Source organism: Equus przewalskii, chromosome 15, assembly GCF_037783145.1.
Source record: "Equus przewalskii isolate Varuska chromosome 15, EquPr2, whole genome shotgun sequence".
Taxonomy (NCBI): domain Eukaryota; kingdom Metazoa; phylum Chordata; class Mammalia; order Perissodactyla; family Equidae; genus Equus; species Equus przewalskii.
This window is the reverse complement of record NC_091845.1, coordinates 25478831-25501753: the sequence shown is the minus strand read 5'-3', so window position 1 is coordinate 25501753 and position 22923 is coordinate 25478831. Positions and strand designations below refer to the sequence as shown.

At 40.2% G+C, this 22923-nt stretch overlaps 1 protein-coding gene across 50 annotated transcripts in view; it reads right to left on the bottom strand.

Annotated features, from left to right (window-relative positions):
* Positions 1–4647: 4647 nt before the first annotated feature.
* Positions 4648–22923, bottom strand: part of MAGI1 (membrane associated guanylate kinase, WW and PDZ domain containing 1) — a 597869-nt gene continuing 579593 nt past the window's right edge. For 32 of the 50 annotated variants that reach the window (XM_070576890.1, XM_070576880.1, XM_070576885.1 and 29 more), the window contains 5 exons: positions 15701–15794; positions 15507–15567; positions 14406–14549; positions 12294–12432; positions 4648–8242 (listed from right to left, as the gene is read on the bottom strand). In XM_070576890.1, the coding sequence (XP_070432991.1) occupies positions 7488–8242; positions 12294–12432; positions 14406–14549; positions 15507–15567; positions 15701–15794 (1193 nt within the window). In that variant the 3' untranslated portion in view covers positions 4648–7487. Of the gene's footprint in view, positions 8243–10173; positions 10263–12293; positions 12433–14405; positions 14550–15506; positions 15568–15700; positions 15795–22923 lie in introns of all 50 variants that reach the window. The other 18 variants (XM_070576896.1, XM_070576916.1, XM_070576905.1 and 15 more) reach the window with 3 other exon arrangements.

The window sequence follows — 22923 nt, the reverse complement described above, 5'->3', positions numbered from 1 at the left end:
CCTGGAATTCGGAAGGCTTCTTAGTTTAATTTGGGAAAATAATCTCTAACCATCTTTCCTTTGAGCTGCTGCTATATTGCAAACCAAAAAAGGCAACAGTGGACACTATGATGAAGAAAGAAGCAAAACACACCCATCTGATCCCAGAGTTTATGAGGTTAATGCAAATGAAGGGTGTAATAACTGCCTATTAGAATCACCTGGGACCTTTAAAAAACCCAGGCCACACCCCAGGCTAATTACATCAGGATCTCTGGGCGTGGGCCCAGGCATCAGCATTCTTAAAACTCCCAGGTGATTCCAGTGTGCAGCTAAGGCTATGAGCTGTTGGTTTAGCAGCTATGCTGTGCTGGGTAACTCTCATCTGATGAGATAAAGGTCTGCAGCCTGCAAGCACTTTGCTAAAAACAGCTGTTTGCAATGAAAGTACACACAGTCTCAATAATATCAGTGTCACCAGAAATAAAAAAGAACTAGGAGTTACAATATATCCCTTCAAAAGTACTTAAACCAAACCACTCAAGGGTACCAAGTTTTACACATAAGGTTGGTCGCTGCAGCATGTTTTGGTAATCCATAAGTAACTAGTTAAATAAGTGGTCAATTTCAGAATATGAAACTACTAAGAGAGAGTAGAATAATTCTATTTATTGAGCGCCTACTATGGGCACTCACTGTAAACAGGATCCTGTTCCAGGAACTTGGAATTCATCAGAGTTCAGGACAACAATCCTTGTCCTTATGAAGCTTACATTCTAGACAAGGCCAGCTACATCATTTGTGAGGCCCAGTGCAACTGAAAATGTGATGCTCCTTGCTCAAAAATTACTAAAATTTCAAGATGGTGACAGCAGAGCATTAAACCAAGCACAGGGCCTCCTAAGTGCAGGGCCCCATGTGACAGCACAGGTTACCCGGCCATAAAGCCAGCCCAGATTCTAGAGGAGGGAGACTGGTGATGAACAATAAAGATAATAAGCACATATATTACACAGCACATTAGACGTGGTAAGTGCTGTGGAGGGGCAAAGAGTAGAACAAAGGGAAACCCAGGTGCAATTTTAAATAGGGTGCTCGGGGGGCCACATTGCAGGAGTGCCATCTGAGCAAAGATTTGAAGGAAGCAAGGGAGTCTGCGGGAATATTTGAGACAAGAGCTTTCCAGGCAGGAGGACTGGCTTGAGCAAAGGCCCTAAGTAAGGCTGGCAGGTGCCTGGAGTGCAGCTGGAGCAGAACTGGTGAGGATGCAGCAGAGAGAAAGGAGAGACCGGATCACGGAGGGCCTTAGAGCCAACTGCAAGGACTCTGACCTTCCACTTGACATTTTAAAGGAATCGCTCTGGCTGCTGTGCAAAGAGTCAGATAGAAAATGAGAATAAAGGATGTACATGAGATTATATATATAAATATATATATACACACACACACATATATATTCTAACATGGAAAGTTTTCCACAATATATATAAGATAAAGGTACAGTCCATAAAGTAGTGTGTACTTAATGGCCCATTTTTTTTTATAAGAAAATCCCAAACTATATATATAAGTAGAAAAGATCATAAATGTCACAAACCAAGCTGTTAATAATAGTTACTCCTGTGGATTGGGACTGACAAGTGGTAAGGAACAATGTCACATTTTACTTTACTCTCCTGACATACTTCAATATTTTATTATAAGTATAAATTAGGATTGTAAATATTAAAAAAACCCACTGCTTTTCAGAGTAGAATATCATGGGAGGAGCAGTTTTTCTCTCAACACGCAAATATGGGGAATGTCTGAAAAGACTAGATAACACTTCATTGGGCTTCTTTAGCTTGAAGAAAATGTGGTTAATCTCAAAAAAAAAAAGGCCATGAAAACAAGATTACAAGGTTTGAAACCAGGATCTGAAAAAAAATGGTAGCGGGTTGGGGATTTGTAAACCTGCAGAAAATCAGGTAGAATAGTAAATGATTGACTTTATCTAACACCAGTAATCAGGTACAAAGTGTTTTGCGTGTATTAACAAAGGGATAGGAAAGAGGAGGTAGGATTTAGGTTGGAAAGAAAATGAATTCTTGTAATAAGAGGATGATAAACATGGGCCTGTAGACTTTTCAGCTATGAGAAATCCCGCCTTACTGAGGATGGTTTTTCATGATAAGGGTTGCTGCCTGGATTTGCACTAGTGCCTTCCTGGACTCACTCCCGCCCTCCGCTAATCTGCTCTCCTGCTGTTCTGAAGCCATCTTTCTCAAGCTCAAACCTGAGCTGGTCACCACCCCCTCCCCCAGCACACACACAGCTCACCAGGGCCCTGCTCAACTCTTCAGTGGTCTCCCGTTACTTTCAAGTTTACAGTGCAGAACAAGCCTGGCCTGGCCTTCATGGTGTGATCCATTTCTGACCATGCTCTCTCCTTGGCCTCAGGCTGTACTTTCCTCTCTTTCACCAGTTAACTCCTTCTTTTACTCCTGGAATTATCACCTTCCTCAGTCTGGCTAAATCCCCTATTAATTACTCTCAGAGTTCCCTGATCTTCTGCTTGGTAGGTGGTTTATATGTATTTGATTACATTTGATTGTTTGTCTTCCTCCACCAGACTGCAAGCTCTTGAGACCAGGAAGCAGGTATTTCTAATCCCACCATGTATCTGGCACAGAGTCAGTCCTCAATGTGTTGAAAGAATGAGTAATTGAGTAAGAAGCCTTGCCTATTATACGTGTAACAATTAGCAGCCTTTCTGAGCTATTCTCCCTTCAACTCTATGATCCTATGAGATCAAAGTGACTTTATTCCCTGAAGAATAAATATACTTAAAAGGACAGTGCTTATTGGTATGGTGTTTACAGTTCCACACTGTGCAGACTAACTTGCTATTTCCTCCAGGGACGTGACAACGAAGACTTTTCAGTTGGGCGGAAAGGTGATACCGTAAACGGTAGCAGTCATGTGCAATACTTGAGTATTTACTATTAATACGGCCTTGCTTATATTCATTTACTTTCAAAAAGATCTTGCTTGTGCTTTGGATCCAACGGTCACCTAACGTCTGCACCATGAAACCATTCTGCGTCTGCTCCTGATGATGAGCACAACGCAAAAGACATCATTGGGTGGAATTGGTCAAAAATTTTTCACGGAAGGCCCACTCCTGCAAAATACCCCAAGTAATTTTGTTGGAAAGGGCCCAGCTTTGTCATTTCCTTTCTCAGAAGCTTACAAGCTTCTGAAACGTGTATTCCAAGAGCACTAGAATCTTACCGTGCTGAACACCCACGGTGCTGATGATGTTGCCTGATTATAAAAAAAAAAATCACCTGAAGGAAATTGAAAGGGCTCTTCTTTTCACGATCAATGCAGACCATCAAAGGTGGTCTCGCATGCCCACCAGCAGGAAAAACCCTGACAGCAATAATTGAGTCTCAGTACGTTCTTTTTAGTGTGGCTATTTATGGCAGGCAAAGAATTCCTGCGACATAAGGGTTTTACAAATAGCTTCAATTGTCAGTTAAGCCAGGGGCCATTTCTAGATGCCATCTTTAACAAAACAGATACTAGGAAAGTGAGCAGTGTCCACAATTACCATGTAGGTGACAAAATAAAGCAAAATACAGCAAAAGAGATGGATTCTAGGAAGACCTACTATTAAACACAACACCCTTTTGGATGCCCAGGAATTTAGGTTCTACAGGAAAACACTAACTACTAAGTCATACAAAGGAACAATCCGGAAACTACATGAAGGAAATTGGAAAGTCATTGGAAACTACATGATCATCAAGACATGCGTTAAACTCACTCACTGGTTAACCTTTTCATCTAGTATGACTAGTTAGGAGTATGTCTAACTCCACACACCTCTCTATCTCTGAAAGTTATGCTTTCTATTTTCACCTTAACTTTCACAGCACAGCATTTTGGTTTCATATTTCAAAACACTGGTAAGTGTAATTACCCCTGTGAAGCAGCATCAGTCACACTGTCCGTTAGCTTTACAATTAAAACAGAAGGCCTTCTTCCCCATTTTAACAGAGTGAGAAAATATTTCTTCATTTTGATTGGAAAATAAACCAGGACAATGAAAAAGAAAATATTGATTGCTATGCAGAAAATTCTCCTCAAAAAAAAATTTAGTCTTTTACTGAAGATTTTTCTGATTGTCAGAGGTGTGCTAAGCATTTTGCATTTATGTTGCCCACTCCATGAGGTATGCCTCTTTAAAGATGAGTAAACTGAGGCTTAAAAAAAGGTTAAGGAACGGGCCCAAGATCACACAGTTAGGAAGTGATGAAGCTCTTGGCTTGGTAGGTTTTGCTTTATTACCAGGGTTTCATCCCATGCATGCAGCTCAAACTTTCATGTGCACTCAGATTAGCTGGGGATCTTGTTAAATGCACGTTCTGACTCGGTAGGTCTAGGGGTGGGATCTGAGACTCTGCATTTCTAATATGCTCCCCAGTGGTGATGAGCCAGCTGGTCCATGGACCACACTTTGAGTAACAAGACACTATACTACTGAAAAACCATAATTCCTTCTCTTTCAACAGAATAGTATGATACTTCATCAAGTTGGGAGCCAGACACTCACTTGATTACTTGACCCTGATATATTTGAGACAACACGAAGACAAGAAAGATATCAACCCAGAAGCAATAGTGGTTATGGAATGCATACATTTCCATGTATTTTTACAGTAAAAATGCATTAAAAAATCTTTCACAAAAGAAACTTAAAAAATACAAGTAGGGTGTTGAGTTCTCCCCCCAACATTCTTTCAGGCATCAACTGTGTAATGGGTGGGAGGGGAATTCCTCAATGGTTTGATTTAATCATACAAAATACTCATCCATCATCTTTCATCAAGACATTTACATGAAGTGGGGGATTAGGGAAAGTAGGCTCACAAGAATCAGTCTCCAATTTAAGGTTACAGTAGTTCAGAGAAAACTCTATCTTTCTGCTTAATGCATAGTCCCTGTACAGTACAATATTTCCAAAGCAAATCTGATGCGTGGCAATCAGATGAAACTGCCACACCAAAAGTCTTCAAGGACTGAGCCAAGCCCAGATGAGTAGCACATAGATTTTAAAATGTCAAATATCCTCTCTGACAACAAGAAAGACGTCAAGATGTTAACTTCACGATGTACTCCAAAAATCCACCTTGATTTCATTTATCTAAAACTCTGGACCACAATGAGAGCATCGATCATTTAACATCACAGATTTTGCTAAAAACAGTGAGACAATTCCTAGCAGTGAAGCCGTGAGAATAAAATCCCCAAGTCGGCTCTTAGGAAATCAATGAAAAAGAACATCATTATTCAGTTGTATTCTCTCTCAGCCTTACTACTACAGCTCCACGTATGCTTTGTATGGAAAACTTGAATAACAAAAATAGCCGTCACAGACTTCCTCCTTTTTTAGCTATAGAATGTACATTGTGTCTGTTCCAGGAAAGGAACTTGCTTTGTGCATGTCCAGACAACTACAGCTACTCATTCTAATGTTATGTATAAACCCATAAGTCAAATAAAGCTATGAACGATGTAATATTTATATATGCATAGTGTTTTATAAAAAGATTGGCCCACATACTGCTTTTCATCAATACAGAAAGAGCATTAAGTCCATAGCACACTGCAAGAAATGAGTGAAGAACAGAGAACGCCAACAAGTGCTCAATAACTCACTAGCAGGCTCACCACGGAGGAAATGAGGATATGCAAACCAACTAAAGCTTTAGAGAATCACTTAGATAGTCTCCCATTTTAAAACAGCTTTACATACCTGATTTAGTTTACATTAAAATATATCCCAATGAATCAATTTGTTCCATATTCAGAAATATAAACACATATCACATTTCTCACAGCTAAATTTTTTGTCATAAATTCTCTTTTATACAAGAAAAAAAGGCAACAGTTGTTTTTTTTTTTTAAACAGGCTCTATTAATTACAATTTTTAACTCTGTACACACAATGATTGGCTGGTTTTCTCCGTTTGCTTTTTTTTCCTTTTTCCTTTTTTTTTTTTTAAACAGTACCATGAGAACAACAGTGATTGACTTGCAAAGTTTTGTGTCTGTATGGAAAATGCAAAACAGTACTACAGAAATACACAATGCACTGTAAGCAGCGGTTTGCTGTAGTGGTCCAACAGGTACAAGCAAACGTTTTGGCTCAGCTAGGCAGTAATCCATTTCAACCACATCCCGGGGCTACAGCCGACCCAACCACACCTCCTGCGGGATTGCAAAAGAAGGAGTCTTTTTAAAAAGACAAATCACTCCGTTTTGTTCTGCTGTCCAAAGACTCAAAGGACAGGGTCATGAGGGCAGAGGTTTGCCAACTAGATCTAGAACCACTGGGATTGCATCCTTCTTTCCCCTTCAATCATCATGGAGACTTTTATTATGGATTCAAAGGGAAATTGGCATTTCTAAGAATAAGCATCCCCAACCCTCACTTCTTTAAATATCAATAGAGAGGTATCTTCCACTACAGCTCATTCCCTCCTCCTCAGTTTGGCAAAGGGCAACCTGGGGCTTATGCTAACAAGGGGGAACATACTTTCCATATTGGGGATTCTTCCGGCTCCCTCACATTGGGCACACTGTCCCTCATTCCATCTACTATTCGGTCTCAAATCAGACAAGATAACATAGAAGATACGCGTTGTCCATTCCTTCTAGTAGTTGAGCAAAGCTGTGATGGCACTGCCTTAATGAGATCTTATTAGATGTTGGTGATGCTAATGAACCTAACCAACTGTGCTTGGGCTGCATTTGGGTAACGGAGGCCAACTTTCTCCTCTGCGCCTTTAGGCGACGAGGGAGAGTACCAACTATTTTCTAAACCGTCTATAACTCAAGAAGCTAACATTGCTTTGTGCTGTGTAGTTTAGCTATAAATATCCTTCATTTGCAATAGTAGTCTCTTCACACAGTTTGCTTAATTTTAGGATCATTGACAATCCTAACCCATCCCAAAGAGTCCTCAGCTTTCACAAATAGAACTTTTGCCTTTTTGCTCCTTTTCTTTTTTAAGAAAAACTCCTAAGTACAGTACAGCACTACATCACTACATAACAGTCTACATCAAATTAAACTTAGTAATTTCCCTTACGTAGAGAAAATGATCAACAGCCCCATTTAACCAGGAGAGAAAAAGATTGCCCCAAAAAGGGAACAATTCTTGACAATTCTACAGTTTATGTAGAAACAAAATTTATATCCCTTTGGGGCAGCATTTGGCAAATAATTTCCAAAAAAGTATGCATTTAAAAATACTTTCTTTAATATTATACATCAGGCACAACACTTTTCATATATATTTTTTTCTTATAAGATTTCAAATCATAAAATGTTTGTTGCTATTCATAGGATTATCAGGTGTCAGATGCTTCATTAGGTAAGAAACTAAATTATTTCAAGTTTGTGACCTTCCTTTTAGAACCTTTGACACGGTAAAGGTTGGAATGTGATTCAGAGTCTCAGATACTGAGGTCGGTGCTACATTCTTTATAAGGTCGCCTTCTCTGCTCCGGGGGATGTCTGGAACTTCTGCCGGCATCCTGTTTCAGACTCGTCTCTTCCCTTTCTCGGTGGCTGACTTTGTCCTCTCTGTTCCTTTTCTCAAGTGACCGCTCTCGCCTCCGCTCGGGGGACCTTGCTCGCCTCCGGTCGGTTGATTTTGCTCTCCTTTCAGGCGAGCTCCCTCTCCTTCGCTCTGGAGACCTTCTCTGATCCAAGAGTCTTTCGAGAGACCTCCTCCGACGGCTGGGAGAGCTGTCTCTTCTGCGGGTCGGTGACCGCTCTCGCCTCCTCTCAGGAGAAATCTCTCTTCTCTTCTCATGCTTCTCCCTCCTCTCCAAAGTATTGTCAGCACTCCGGGTGCCTTCCCTCCGCTTCTCTGGAGATCTCCTCTTGGGGCCATTGGTCACCATCCGCTCAGGCTGTGCATCTCTTCGTCCCTCCAGTGCCCGGTCCTTGGGTCGGCATGCCCCACTGTCGGGTTTTCTAGAAGTTCCATTCCATGTGTGATGTTCATTGGGTTGTCTGTTATACTCTCTGCTGCTTTTTGGATCTTTCACGTGTGCCCGCTTTTCCCCATGTTGTGATGATTTGTGAAGATCGGGTGGATAACTGGACTCCAATGATGGATGCTGTCGGCGGTGGGATGGCCCGGCCCTCACTTCCGGAACACCTTGTGGACCGGCGGGGGGGCCGTTCCGGTCGCTGCTGGGGTCTGCGGGGAAAATAAATGAGAGCAACAGTTTGGTACAAAGGACCTTCAGCTCCTGTCCCCACTCCCACACCTGAGATCTCATTAGTCACAACACACACACAACTGTTAAAAGCAGTCAGAATCAAAGCCAACTGAATCTTGGTTAAGTATAACCGCAACTAGTTAGGGTTAAAAACTAGTGTTTGTGGCTTTCAGGATCTAGCCTACTGTTCTCTATACTCAAGACATGGATCATTAAAGAACTTATAACATCAGTCATGACTTACTTTAGTCTTTAAGGACACAACACAAATAGTCTGTCTAGAAGTATCAAAACTTCCTCGCCTTAACTACCCCTTGTTTTTCTTTTCCCAGCCACCCACCCTTCTCTGCGGCCCACCCCTCCTCCAGCCCCATGAAAAAAAATATTCTTTCCTTTAAAAGATACTTGTTTTGATTTGCTTAAAAATAATCTAGTCTATTTACTTGGAGGAACATGAGGGAACTTTCTGGGGGAATGGAAATAGTCTACGTCTTGATCTGGATGGTGATTAAATGGGTGTACACGACGGTAAAAATTCACTGCACTGTATACTAAGGCTTTATGCATTTTCCTCTATTCAAAATATACTTCTATTTAAAAAAAATCACCCAGAGAGGTGGGCAAAGGGGATTACAGAAGCAACATGTTGGCCAGATGTTGATAATTTAGTAGTTGGCCAATGTGATGTATGTGCGGGTCCATGAAACATTCTCTCTACCTTTGTGCATGTAATTCAACTATTTTTTCTAATTTTGTGTAAGTTTAAGGAGCTCTTTTTAAAATGTGGAATCTTCTGACAGATAAAAGGGAGTGGAAGGGAGGTTATCAGGTACACATTTGACAATTAGATGGGGTTCACATAAAGTCTTCAAGTTTAGAGGCACTTTTCTTTATGCTACACAAAGCAGCCATAATTACATCTATGAGCTGTGCAGATGCTGGACTGCTTCTTACAAGATATCTACAGATTTAAAAGCAAGGCAGCTTTTTGGGCTCCTATTTATTATTAAACTATTTGAAATGACACTGAAAATGTTTATGTAGCATCTTGAATTTACGAAAGCTCTTTTCAAAACAGGGATGCCAACAAGTCATACACTTTATACCATTGCAGGCAAGGCACCTGAAATGACGTGCTGCAGCGTGGAGCACAAAACAGGGTGACAGTCACAGCGTGAAGGAGGTGTGAAGTGGGTGCTCTTTAAGGATCTTTCATGGGGCAACAAAATCAACATTAAGCAATTAATCTGTTTCATGAATGATCTCCCAAAACCTTGGGTGGGTTTAACTAAAGCAGGAATATAGCCCAGAGCAGGGGTCGGCAAACTTTTTCTGTAAAAGGCCAAAGAGTAAATATTTTTGGCTTTAAGGATCACACAGTTTGTTACAACTGCTCAACTCTGCCACTGTAGTGTAAATGCAGCCTTAGACAACACAGAAAAGAAATGGGCGTGGCTATGTGCTAATAAAACTTTACTTACAAAAACAGGCTGTGGACAGGGTGTGGCCTGTGCTGTGGTTTGCCAAGAGATAAGGGTCCAGCAGTAAACCTCATCTTCCTGGCTAGCCAAGCCCTATCTGCCTGGGTGAGAGCTCTGTGATAAGAGCTTTATTCTTTCTGAATGCTGGCTACTAAAATTAACACAAACAGGTTCTTACAAGGTCTTCTTAAGATTCGGGTGAAAGAAGGTACTTAGATCACTATCATAAGTCTAACCCGGGGGTGTCTTACACCTACTTTTAAGATAAGGGACAGCAAGACTTCAACAGGGTCAGCAGTGTACTTACAATTCAAAGAACGCAGGGTGCTCAGAATGAATTGCCAAACATATCAAAATAGAGCTAAGCAGAAGCAATGAGGAAATTAGGCCACAGCACAGAAACACCTAGTATTGAGTGAGCTACAAACCGTAGTTTGATTATGGCCCATAAGGTAGAAGCAAGCCTCCCCGAGCTTTTCATTTCTCATACATGCAGCGATATTAGGAGGTATCATCGCTGTAGAAGGGAGGGCCCAGCACCAAGAACAGTCAGAGAGAAAGAGAAAGAGAGAAAGAGAAAAAGTTGAACGTTTAGATTCCCTATAACAACGAGGAAAGAAAAAAAAATCTGCATTTGTTAACATAGGGCAAAGAGAGTTTATTTGTCCAGTCAGACAGTCTAAGGCAACACTCAAATAAGGCTGCAGAGACCGCAATCAGAACAGTGACGTTTCAGACAGCCATAGAAGGTGACTCGAGAACCCAGACAATGGATGCATCCTTTTATCTTTTTTTTTTTTTTTTCAAACAACTGGAACAATGACAGGCTGGCATAGGAGAGCATTAACAATAAACAACAAAAGAACAAAGTTCCCTCCCTCCCTCCCCGCACCCCCCCCCCCGAAGACCGTGGCAGTTAAATTAAGTACAAAAAACTCATTACAAAAATAGCCTCACAGAGAAGCAGGTTCCAATCAAGTAAGAAAAATATTGGAACTTAACATATTATAACCCATTTGTGACTCTAATCAATAGAATTAGAGAGATTTAGTCCAAATGACACATGGAGACATTACAGCAGCACAACTCTGGCATGTTCAAACCTTCTTGGAAAACCAAGTATTTAAATGATCTTTATTTTTAGCCCAAAGAACATTTGTTAGTGTTGGATTTTCATCCTCAGTGCAACAGACATAGGTTTTGAGAAGGTACACAGGTTACTGATGATGACTCTCAAATGAAATATCACATCCGACAGAAGCATAGGGAAGACAGAAAAGGGAGACAATGTTACACAGTTTCAGTGGCATCGATACACCTATCAGAGGTTTAGTACAGTGCACAGCTGCAACATATTAATGTAGTCAAAACACCTCCCTGTGGTTGGTCATGTCTTAAGGGGCCTCATCTGATACCCACCCACCCCCCACCTTGGGCCCCTCATATTTTGCACCTGTATGAATGTCCAACACCTGGGAAGGCTGTCCTTCAAAGGAGTTATCTTTCTCCTTCAGCTGCATCTGAATTAAGAATCTCGTCAAATCCAAAATGCAACTGGGAATTGTGCAGAATGACTTTCAAAAAAGAGGGTGATAACAGATAAATCCCTAATAAAGGGGACCAACGTATATGGGGACCATTCAATCACAGTTTCTATAGAAACTTTTGTAGACCTTTGGTTGGGAAGAAAAGCCCTACATCTAGGGCATAGCTTTTTTTAAAATTTTAATTTTAAACAAGAATTCTCAAATAAATAGGACATCATTATTATAATATACAATATTTTGCCATCAGAACACTAAGCTAGGTAAAGATCATTGCTGTTTACTCAAATCACGTCCATAGGTATGACAAAGGAAGTCTATGTATAACCTGGCTTTCCCCATAGGAAAGGTAAAGTAACATGCTTCCCTCATGATGAGCACTGGGAATCTAGTTCATCCTTTATCATTTAAAAACATATGGCTAATAATCAACAGTTTTGTTTGTTTTATAGTAGTGGGCTCAGGTGGTCTGATTTGGGGGAGGGACCAGTGACGGGATGCAGAAGTATTGTATACAGTGTAAAGCAGGTGAGCAAGGCCCCCAAATCATCTCAAAAGCTCACGCCTCTTAAATAAAGACATCCAGTAACCAAAAAAGAAAGCAAAAGAATTGTGCCTCAATATATCACTCAGGAAACCTGCTTTCCTGCTTCTTAAAAGGAGTATAGTCATTTTGTGCTAACAAGTGGATCTGAGAAACAGTTTGGCACAGTTCAAACAAACATTCCTTCGCTCTTGGTCGGACTAGACAAAATGTTCTCTCTGATTATCAGAAAGGGGGCTATAAAGATCTCGTCTTAGCCATGCCCCAGTCCACGTAAGCAAGCAAAAGGATGAAATGTGTAGAGATTTCAGAACAAGCGAGGCAAATAATCATATGGTGCGAGAGGCTGGTAAGACACTGGTGAATAGGGGAAACAAAAAGACTTTCCTGCTGCAGTTCTGGTGACAAAGTCATGGAGTCATGCCAGGGAAGGAAGGAATGTTTTCATAGTTTGACCCACCATATTCTGGTACCGAGCCATCTCCTCGCTTCAGAAACAGACGCACCCTGCGGCCACCATTCTTAATCAGTTCTATAGCCCGAGAATGCTTCATGTTTTTGGTGGTCTCCCCATTGATCTCTAAAATTTCATCACCAATCTGCCAAAGCAAGAGAGACCAAAGTGAGAAGATCACAAAAGGGTTTCACCAGCCATTGCGGTGCTTTATGATTTAAAATTCTTTCATTTATTGATTCACCAAATATTTATTGAGCATCTTCCAGAAAATCTATTGCTTAAGATGCCGCAGAGAAAAAAACAAAGCCCTCTCCCCTCATGGAGATGACATTCTAATGGAAGAAAGACAAGTAAATCAGAAAAATACATACATGCTAGCTAGTATAAGCTAAGGAAAAAAATCCAGCAGTATGGGGAATATTAATTGTGGAGGGAAGGAGGATGTGGTAGGCAGCTTTCAGGATGGCCCCCATGAGCCCTACCTCCTTGTGCTTACATCCTGTCTAATCACCTTCCCTTTTGAATGTGGGCTGAAATTAGTGACTTGCTTCTCATAAACAGAATATGGCAAATGTGATGAGAAGTCAGTTCAAAGATAAGGTTACACAATAATTTTGGCTTCTGTCTTACTTGCCCTCTTTTGTTCTCTCACCTATTCACTCTGAAGCATGCTTGTGAGCTGCCCTACAGAGTTCATGATAGGAAATGAGGGCGGGCCTGGGCCAACAGCCCAAGAGGCACTGAATCCTGCCAACAACACTGTGTGTGAGCTTAGAAGCAAATCCTTCCCCAGGTGAGCCTTCAGATGACACCACGATCCCAGCTGATAAGCTGACTGCAGCATTTCCTGTGTGTCAGCTACTATTCTAGGCACTGGAGATTAAGGAGTAAACAAGACAGGTCAGATCCTTGCTCTCAAGGAGCTTATCTTCTAGAAGGCAGAAAAGGAAAAGCACTGGCTTTGGAGTCTAAGGTCTTGAATGTAAGTCCTATCACTTGTTAGCTAAGTGATCTTGTTCAAGTCTTCTAAGTTCTTGGAGTTCACATCCTCATCTGTAGAAGGGGATGATAACTACCCATGTTTACCAAGCTGAGGGGGTCAAATCGGATAATACATGTCAATGTGTCCTGTGAACTATACAGCACTATACAAACTATAATGATAATGGTATTTCATTCAATCGGAAACTATTTTAAGTGAGTAAAGACACATTTATGGTCTACTTTCTCAATTAAAAAAAGTTCATTAAAAGATTCAATCTGAAGAAACTTAAAAGTCAAGGTTGTGTCTTAAGTACAAGTATTAAGTTCCTTCCCCACACTTGGTACTTTTTTCCTCTTTCTGCTCTGGACCAATTTCATTCACTTTTTTCCTTTCCTGACCTGACCATATTGATTTCTTTTAATTCACTGCAAATTGCTCCCTATGTGTACGTCTCAATCTATGTGACCTATCTATAATGAGCAGAAGATTTTTCTTTTTTTCATCATCTAATCTGCCCAGGAGAGCAACACATTTGTACACAGTAACAGATAACAGATACCTAAACAGAGCAGAATGAACTTTTGCTGTTTGTATATTTAAAATTTGCAGCTTTGGCTACTACAGAGCCACCTTGAATACGCACGCCATGGAGTAGCTGGCCCTCTGCTGAGGCAGAGCTGACTCGCTCCTGAGAGCAGGGTAATGACTGGCGACTAGCTAGAGACTGAATGGCGTTCACCGCCCAGAACCTACAGAACTACACAGCTTTCCTGCTCTTTAAGCATCCTGATACACCCAGGAATTCCTATGAAGTGATGTGCCTGCCTCAGGAGATGATGTACAAGAACTATGAAAAGGGGATTCAGAAAATACCTACTTTAATAAATTTATAAGTAATTTTAATCCTTCATTTAACCCCAAAGAGTTGGAAGGTCTCACCTAACCTTCACAGCTACAGCTAACTATGCTTTAGGGAGAACTTTATGCTACGGTGGGAGGCATGCATTTAGGGCACCCTGAAGCTGTAGAAAATGCTATTCTCATGAACATGACGGTTACAGCCATTTAATGTCAAAAAGTCACTGCAGACAATTTATTTACATCTATTCCAGACTCCTCTTCCTACTTACCCTCATCTTTCCACACCTTTCTGCAGGACCATCCTCTGCTAAGCGCAGAACATAGAGGTCCATGTTATACTCTCGGCCCCCTCGAAGACTGAAGCCAAATCCCTTGGCTCCTCTTTCCAGTTCCACAGTGTAAAAATCTTGCTCCTATTGAAAGAAATTAAATGCAATCATTCTGGGAGAGCTTATAGCCACACGATTTCTCTCCATCTTTTCCCAAACATTCTCTATTATGCTGATTTGACAAAAAGACACAGTATCCCCCTCTTAGTGATTCTCAATTGTTTATTAATATTCATTAACCTTAGAAGTTTGGAGATCCAGAATTTGAAAACATTCATGAGTGTGCCTACAGACTGCACACCAACATGCATATACTAAAATTTAATCAGTGAGGCTGCAATTAGTATTTGCAGCAGGAAAATTCTTCATTACAGGATACCATCCTGCACATTGCTGGATGTTCAGCTTCCCTGCCCTACCCCCAGAAAACGCCAGCAGTGCCCATCATTTGGATATCAGCAACAATCTCCACACATCTGGGGAGTGGTTCATAGAGTAGAGGTGAGTAGAATCATGAATGGATTACTGAGGGCTCTGAGAAGGCCAGTATAAAATGAACCTATGTAACTTCACACCATCCAACGTTTCCCAAATTTGCTTCACCTGCTATTATTTGCGCACCCTCTATTACTACTCTGCGGGACAGGTACTCAGCTCTACGTGTCTCACCTGAAATTCAAGTCTGAGAAACACCTTAACAAAAAGACATTTTCCTGGCATAAATACGTTTATGAATACCATGAGTAGATGTTAGCTGTTTTGTTCCGTCTCTGATCACCAAACCTTGAGACAATGATGGCTTTTTATTTTGTTTGTTTTTCCCCCTAGAAAAGGATATCTAGCAATATTCTTCAAAGGTAGCAAAAATAAAATGTCATTTCCTAGACAACCAAATGTGAGTACGTATTTAGTATATTCCCTCACAAAAGGTTATTTATTTTAATTGAGTGTACTGTATAAAAGCTATCTTGTAAAATAGCTTCAGAAAGTTGGAAGGAAATGTACAAAAGCAAACAGAGAGAAAAGAGAAATGGTCCTCACCTGTGTTGCCTGGGGTGCTTTGAACTCAAACTGAGATTCCGGCTTTGGTTTGGTGGTACTCCTGCCAAAGCAAGAGAAGTTACTGTAAGAGCAACCCAGGAGAAACTCAGACAGAATCAAGGATGAGTATCGTCATGCCAGGAGTCACCTTTTTCCCTTTAAGTTAACCAAAAAAAACCAAAGCCATGTCTGACCTGGTCTCCTGGGGCCCCTGCTGAGAAGGGGTGTGTGTGGTGGTGATGGTGGCAATCTTCTCCGCATTGGTCAGCAAAGTGGCATTCGAAGACTCTGCAGGGTGAGACAGAGCATAATGAAATGAGGGCCCCAGAGAAGACATCATCAAACTAGGAGGTATGCCAAAGTCCCAAATTTGAATGACAAGTCTGGCTTCCCTGTCACCGTTTCAGGCAGTTCTGACTTGAATTTCTAAACAATTAAGAGTCTAAAGAACCATTCTAAGATCTTCTATGATGTGAGCCATGTATCTCCATAACCCTCCTCCCAACGAGACATCCCCACAAATGAAATAGAGTTTGTCTAAGAAAATGCCACTCTAAAATTGTAGCCAAGGTAGATGTCTCTCACTCCTCCCCCGCCACTTAGAAACAGGAGTCCCTTCCAAACACTGCACCACACCAGTACTACTACTCAGAATTTTATAGGCTGATAATAAATGTCTCTGCTAACGTTCCCGCAATTTATCAGCAATATTTCGTGAGTCTGCTTGATTTCCTCATGTGAATATTAAAATCAGAAGTGTGCTAACATCTTGTTAAATATACACACACCATCTACTTTCTTCCCCATTGCTTTTAAAGAAGCACAATCAAAAATGTGGAATTCTTGACAGGTCTCTTCTAGTATCACTCATGAAAAATTAATTTTAAAACTTGCATTAGCTAGAGTCAGAGTTTGTAAATATAAGTTGTATAAATCGTGAAGCCACCCTAATGTAATGAATATGATTATATTCTTATGTAAATTGACTTTCTTCCCCACTAACCACATTCATAAGCAACTTCATTAATCTCTAGTAGTTTGGAGATCTAGAATTTGAAAATACTCATGAGCATGCCCATAGACTGCACACCAACATGCATATATTAAAATTTAATCATTCATATAGTAATGGTTTTATGTTCTTTTATTAATTATCTCTCCATCAAGATCAAGGCAGATAGCAAGCAACTATGAGCAAGTTGCCCTTTTAATATTTATTTTTAGGTTGACTGTTTGAAACCTGGCATAAATTTTCTAATCATGAAAATGCTAAATGTGGTTAGGTTCTAAGATTAGCCTATAAATGCTCATTTAATTCATAGTGTGCTATGAAGTCTAGAAGTTTCTAGGAGTCCTATGGTTCACAGTAGGCATTCTAATGTTTGTTGAATACATGTATCTACCCACTACGTATAACAGAGTTTCTATGGGAAAAAATGTTAAGTGTTCCTAACTGGGATACCTGGAATCCATCTCTGTCCAGGGCAGTCCAGGGTGATAAGACATCCCACAAATTTCAGTTACTTGTAGTGTATCTTCCACTTTAATTTCCTAAGGATATCACTTAGCTTGGGTCGGGCTTCCTTTTATTTTAATTTCATTACACATAGCTCTTAAAAGCATGGGCCTGAGATTCAGACCGGGGTTCAAATCCCTCTTCCCCTGCCTCATTTCCTCATCTGATAGGAGGGGATGGTGACAGGAATTCCCTTCTCTTGGATAAAAGTGTAGGAAACGTCTAGCGTAGTACCTGACCTAGAGAGAGCACTTAACACAGATTGACTGCACCACGGCCCTTGCTACTACTCGTGCATTTTATTACTGTTGGAACTTGTCTAAGTTATTGAAACTTTGCAAAATGAGAAAGTTGAAATATGATTTTAACAGTCTATATGCCAGCAATAAAGCCCATGGTTCTTATAGCTAAGGCACAAGATTAATTAGAAAACGTAACTAGATCAAGTGAACTGTAATGTGAATCCAATTCCTGCTTTAGGACCACGTTTCCCACAATCTGTTTTACCAAATGTTTCTACAGATTCTGAGGGAAAAGGAACCTGTGGTCAATGAAGGGTGAGAAATAATAGGTGAAACAGAAGGAAATGTTTGTGTGTGTGTGTGTTTTGTTTTTCCCCTGGACTCCTCAGAGCCTTGACTATGCCAATAGGCCTTGTGACCCTCCAAGCAGGGGACCTGGTGCTTCTCAAGATAGGTGGTTGCGAGGTCATATTCTTGAGTCAGACCATCTGGCTTTGCATTCTAGGCTCTGCAATTTACTGGCTGGGATTTAAGCAAAGTTACTTTAAACTTTCTATGCCTCAGTTTCTTCCTCTGCATGTGGCAGATAAGCAGTATCTAACAAAATGGGTGCAAAGATTCTCTGAGAGGACAGTGTTTGGGATTGCACCTGGCACATAAGAACTGCTCAAAAATGATTAGCATATTTTTTATTGGTAGCATGTACTATTTTTATCACAATATTAAAAGCATATTATTAGTACATTTTTATGATTGCAGTTAACTGGCACAACCAAGGCGATAAATTTAAGTGATATTTCATAAAGTATGCCCACTGTGTCAGCACAAAGGGCTTAGAGACTGCACAGCCTGTCATTATGATTTGCCAGAAGTTTCCTAAACCCATGTATTGGTCCTTTAAAAAAACTTCAGATTGTTCAATGTAATTAATTTTATGGAGATGGCTCTGGGAAATCACAAGACTGTTTGGGCCATGGGGAAATCATAATCAGGATACCAAAAAGAACGTTTCTTTGTAATTAAAGTGATTGTAATGACTTAACTGGGCAGAGTTTCCCCTCCTTGAGTGTTCTTGTGTGTTTTTGGTAGCCAGAGTTTTCTAGGAAGATCAGATTCCATTTTCAAACAATTTTTATATTTCTGCTGCTTTCATGATTTGATATGACAGGTAATCACCAATACACATAGAAATAGAATTCTTTTATTAATTTCCCTCCTACTCTTCACTTGCTATTTTTCACATATTTATATGTAAATCTGTTTTGAGTTGAAGCTTAACTTTAAGCATTTTAAAAATGAACATGTAACATGAAAATACCCTATTTCAGGTCCCTGAACTTTCCTCCTTTCATTGTTTTCCTTAATCTATGAACAACCACCATTTCTTGATCATTCATGACATGCCAAACACTTTGCTAAGTGCACTACCACATGCACTGTTTCATTTAATTCTTACAACTCAGTGAAATAAGTGGAATTATTACCCCCATTTTACAGATGGAGACACTGAGGCTTAGAAAAGCTAAGTAACACGTCCCAAGCCATCCGGAGAGTAAGTAGAGGCACTGGGAATTAAACTCAGCGCCTGCTTAACAATTAACTTTTAGTCTTACCCTGTTTACAAGGGAATTATGTGTCGGTATCAAGGAATCATATCTAATTGGTATGTTCCTTTCAAATAAGCAGTGCTTTTATTTTACTGCACAAATACCACCAACTTCACTAAGCACTGTCACAGATTAACTAAAATACAAAATACCCTGCTTTCACTGTATGTGCTGAAGTTCTAATTTTTTAAAATACAGACATGGAGCCCATTATTACAAATTTATAGCTCTATCTCAAAGCAAAATTTGCCCCATATGACAGAAAAAACAAGAAGAAGGGCCGGATGTAAAGAGCATAATCCAGCAGTGGTATTATGAATGGATATCAACGTATTTGACTTTTAAAACTCAAAGGCAGATGGAGAGATTGGCTGTTTCTATGATAAATTCCAGAAAGTGCCCTACATCCTTTATTAAACAGTGCTTACACCTATTTTAGCTCCCCCAGAGGAATGAACACGGATAGGACTACACTTTCCATAGCAATCGTGTATCAAGAAAAGCACAGCCCAGCTCTCAAGGCGCTGTCACAGTGCTGTGCTAAATCAGGGCACTAACTTCTGACAGGAGCTTCTATCTTGGGTTTCAACATATCTCCGTGACAAGTGATTACAATTCTAACCTTGCGTCCATGTTAATATCCTTAGCCTCCCTTACAGAATCCACACTACAAAGCCAAGCAAATCAACAAAGGATACAATCATTCCTCTCATAAATATTTTAACACCTAAACACATATGTAATAAATACCTGAAGGAGGCGTTTGGAAATTTGAATCCCATAAATATTTGACAAGTTTGGGGAGATGTTTTAAATGTGTATGGTTGAAACCTTGTTCCTTTTGCCCGAATATATGCTATTACATCCACAGAGCCTTAGATTAAGAAACTTAAATTTGTACTATTCTATGCCTTGGCCAAGGAAATAGCAACGTCTGTGTTGCCAAGCCCTACCTCCCACACAAGCAAATGCTTCGATTCAGAAATGTGAGGTACAAATTTAAGACCATAATTTAAATAATACATTTTTAAGTTCATAAATATTTTCATTATCTTGAACTTGATTCAATTTCATGGTTCCTTGTTAGCCTGGCTCAGTCAGGGTCTGCCCCATCTGATTCAAGTCTCCCTCCTGCCCAGACTTCACAGGGTATTTCTATACAACACAGGTGATAGGCAGCATGTGTGATGTGACTTGTAAAATTTCAAGTTCAAATTTAATATGTTCAGCTATTCTCTGGACCTTTCTGTGCTGCCATTATATATTTACTATCCTTTGCCTATATCTCATAGGAGAAGAGGTTCTGCCCTCACTTTACCTCCCACCCTGGTCCAAAAAATGGTAAAAACCAAGATGCTGAAGACTCCCTTGATCCAGTCCTGTCCAAGATCTGGGAAGGTAGGCTTTCAAACAACACAATAATGCCAAATAAAGGAGAGTCCTATTTTGGAGCTTTTGTTGAAGGGGTTTGGCAGAGAAAGAGCGAAATGGGAGACGTGGAGTGAGGGAAACTATAGATCAAGATAAGTGAAGATGGAGAAAGAATGAGGTGACCGATGACAAGAAAAAAGAATTAGGCAGCGTAGGGGGCCGGCCCCATGGCCGAGTGGTTGGGTTCGCGTGCTCCACTTCAGCGGCCCAGGGTTTTGCCGGTTCGGATCCCAGGTGCGGACATGGCACCACTCATCAGGCCATGCTGAGGCAGCATCCCACATAGCACAACCAGGGGTGCTCACAACTAGAATATACAACTGTGTACCGGGGGGCTTTGAGGAAAAAAGAAAATAAGATTGGCAATAGATGTTAGCTCAGGTGCCAATCTTAAAAAAAAAAAAAAAGAAGAAGAATTAGGCAGCACAAACTAGATAAAACAGTGGATTCAGACTGGGATTCCAAGCACTGCCCAACCAAGAGAGTATCTTCCTGAATCAGTGCCTCCTAGAATTTCTGAGAACAGTACTCTAGACAAGATGGATTTAAGAGCTTAGAAACCATTCTTATTAAGAACTTCAGTCTCTTTGTGAGGACCACGTAACAAAGTGTCTTTGGGCTACTTGCTGAATTAAACATTAGAGAAAAAAATCCGAAGGAGACCAGAGGTCCCTAACACAGAGAGAGCACCTCCCTTTTACCCTACAATCTGTCATGTCCAACATGCTTTCAGAGAGAGCAAGTGGATCTAGCATGATTTTCTCTTTTTCAAATTGTAATGGTCACTCTGTCTTCTATCTGTTGGCAAAATCCTCCTGGATCCCTCCAGCATCTCTCTAGAAATCTAACTCTCCTGCCTCAACTCTAATTTTCAAGACGGCAATTTTTGGCTCCATTTAAAAGATGAGCATCACAAATCCACCCTCTGCCGGACTTCATTCCCTTCACCTGGCCTTCAAAAATTACAAAGTAACTGATGAAGAGTTTTATTATCATGGCAATGAATTCCTGAAATACCTTGGGATAAAATCACATCCTCAGCAGCACATCAATCCTTAACTACGCTGTACCAACTTTAATGTTCACTTTCTTCCAACCAAGATTGTGTGTGATATGTCTATTTGACTTTTATATTTATGAAGTATTGAAGTTCAAAAAGTGTCTTTTTATTGACAACTGTTATTGGGTAATCCACCTTGCATTACATTTTTTGGCGTTCAGGTTTTCCAAAAATATTTTCTACTTCCTTAAATTAAGTCAACACCTAGTACATGCACAGTAGTATAAGTCGCTTCTTCATATTTATGTCTTTCGTGATTTCAGACTCTTTTCTAAGCCCCTCCCTCAAGAACTGCTTTCTTTCCTTTCTTCCTTTTATTTCTTATTCCCACATTAAGACTGACCAATATAGATCCAGCAAGCCAATTCCTACATCCAGTTCTGTTGGGTTAGTTTTTTGAAATCTCTCCATGGCATGTAGATAAATGTGTCTAAATTTATATACTACATTTGGCTCTCTCAACCATTTCTCACTTAATTTTTCTGGCTTCTTTCATCTTTTCCATTAGGAACCTATGTTCTATCACCTTGTGAACACTTTCCTAAACTGTAATAGCTTTCCGGAGTGGTGAACTGGTGGAATGGACTCCAGACCAGATGGTAAATTACTAACCGTGCATTGGAGGCAGGCTGGAGTAGACTATCATTCAAGCAGCTATTTTCCCCTCCACATTTGGTATGGAGTATTTCTGGTGTCGAGAAAGTTCTCCGTTCTTGGAACCAACAATTTTCAAATATTTATTGTTTGGTTTTGGACTTACTTTTTCTGAAAGGCACAGCTGACACCACTCATACTTTCAACGAATAAGGCTCACTTTCTAACAGTTAGTATATACAAATATTCATTTGATGAATTACTTTCAGATAAAATTTCTGATTTTCGTATTTTACAGATCAATGGCATAGAATTTTTATCACACCATCTCCACAAACCACATTTTCCTACTGAAAAATACTGACTTTTAGAATATATATTTTATTTTATTACATACATAGCAAGAATGAAAAAAAGACACTGAAACATTTTGGGATAAGTGTCTGTATCACTTTCCACCCAAGGGCAAAGTCTGCCTAGAAGAGAAGAGAGTCAATATCCAGGACTTAATTCTCTGAGGAATCTATATTTAGTGACATCAGGGTATCAACTTCGTTTGTATTAAACATGAACAATACGATGAGTATCGATATTTTTTGCCGTCTAACTTTTTATTGTGAAGGGCTGTCCTGTGTACTGCAGGATGTTTAGAAGCATCCCTGGCCTCTACTCACTAGATGCCATTAGCATTCACTCCAGACAATGCCAAATGTCCCCTGCAGGTCAGAATCACCACTGGTGTAAAAGAACCAAATATCTGAATTTAACCAAACAAACCAGAATACGACTAGTTTAATGTAGATATAAACCTATCAAAAATACAGAGATTTAATTCTTTCTTCACCCACATGCAAAGATTAGGGACAAACCCTACAACTCTCCCAGTAAATAAAAAAACTTGATACAGTCATTTATGCTAAAAAGACATAGTACTGGCTCTATGTTGTCATCACGTAGGTTTTATGAT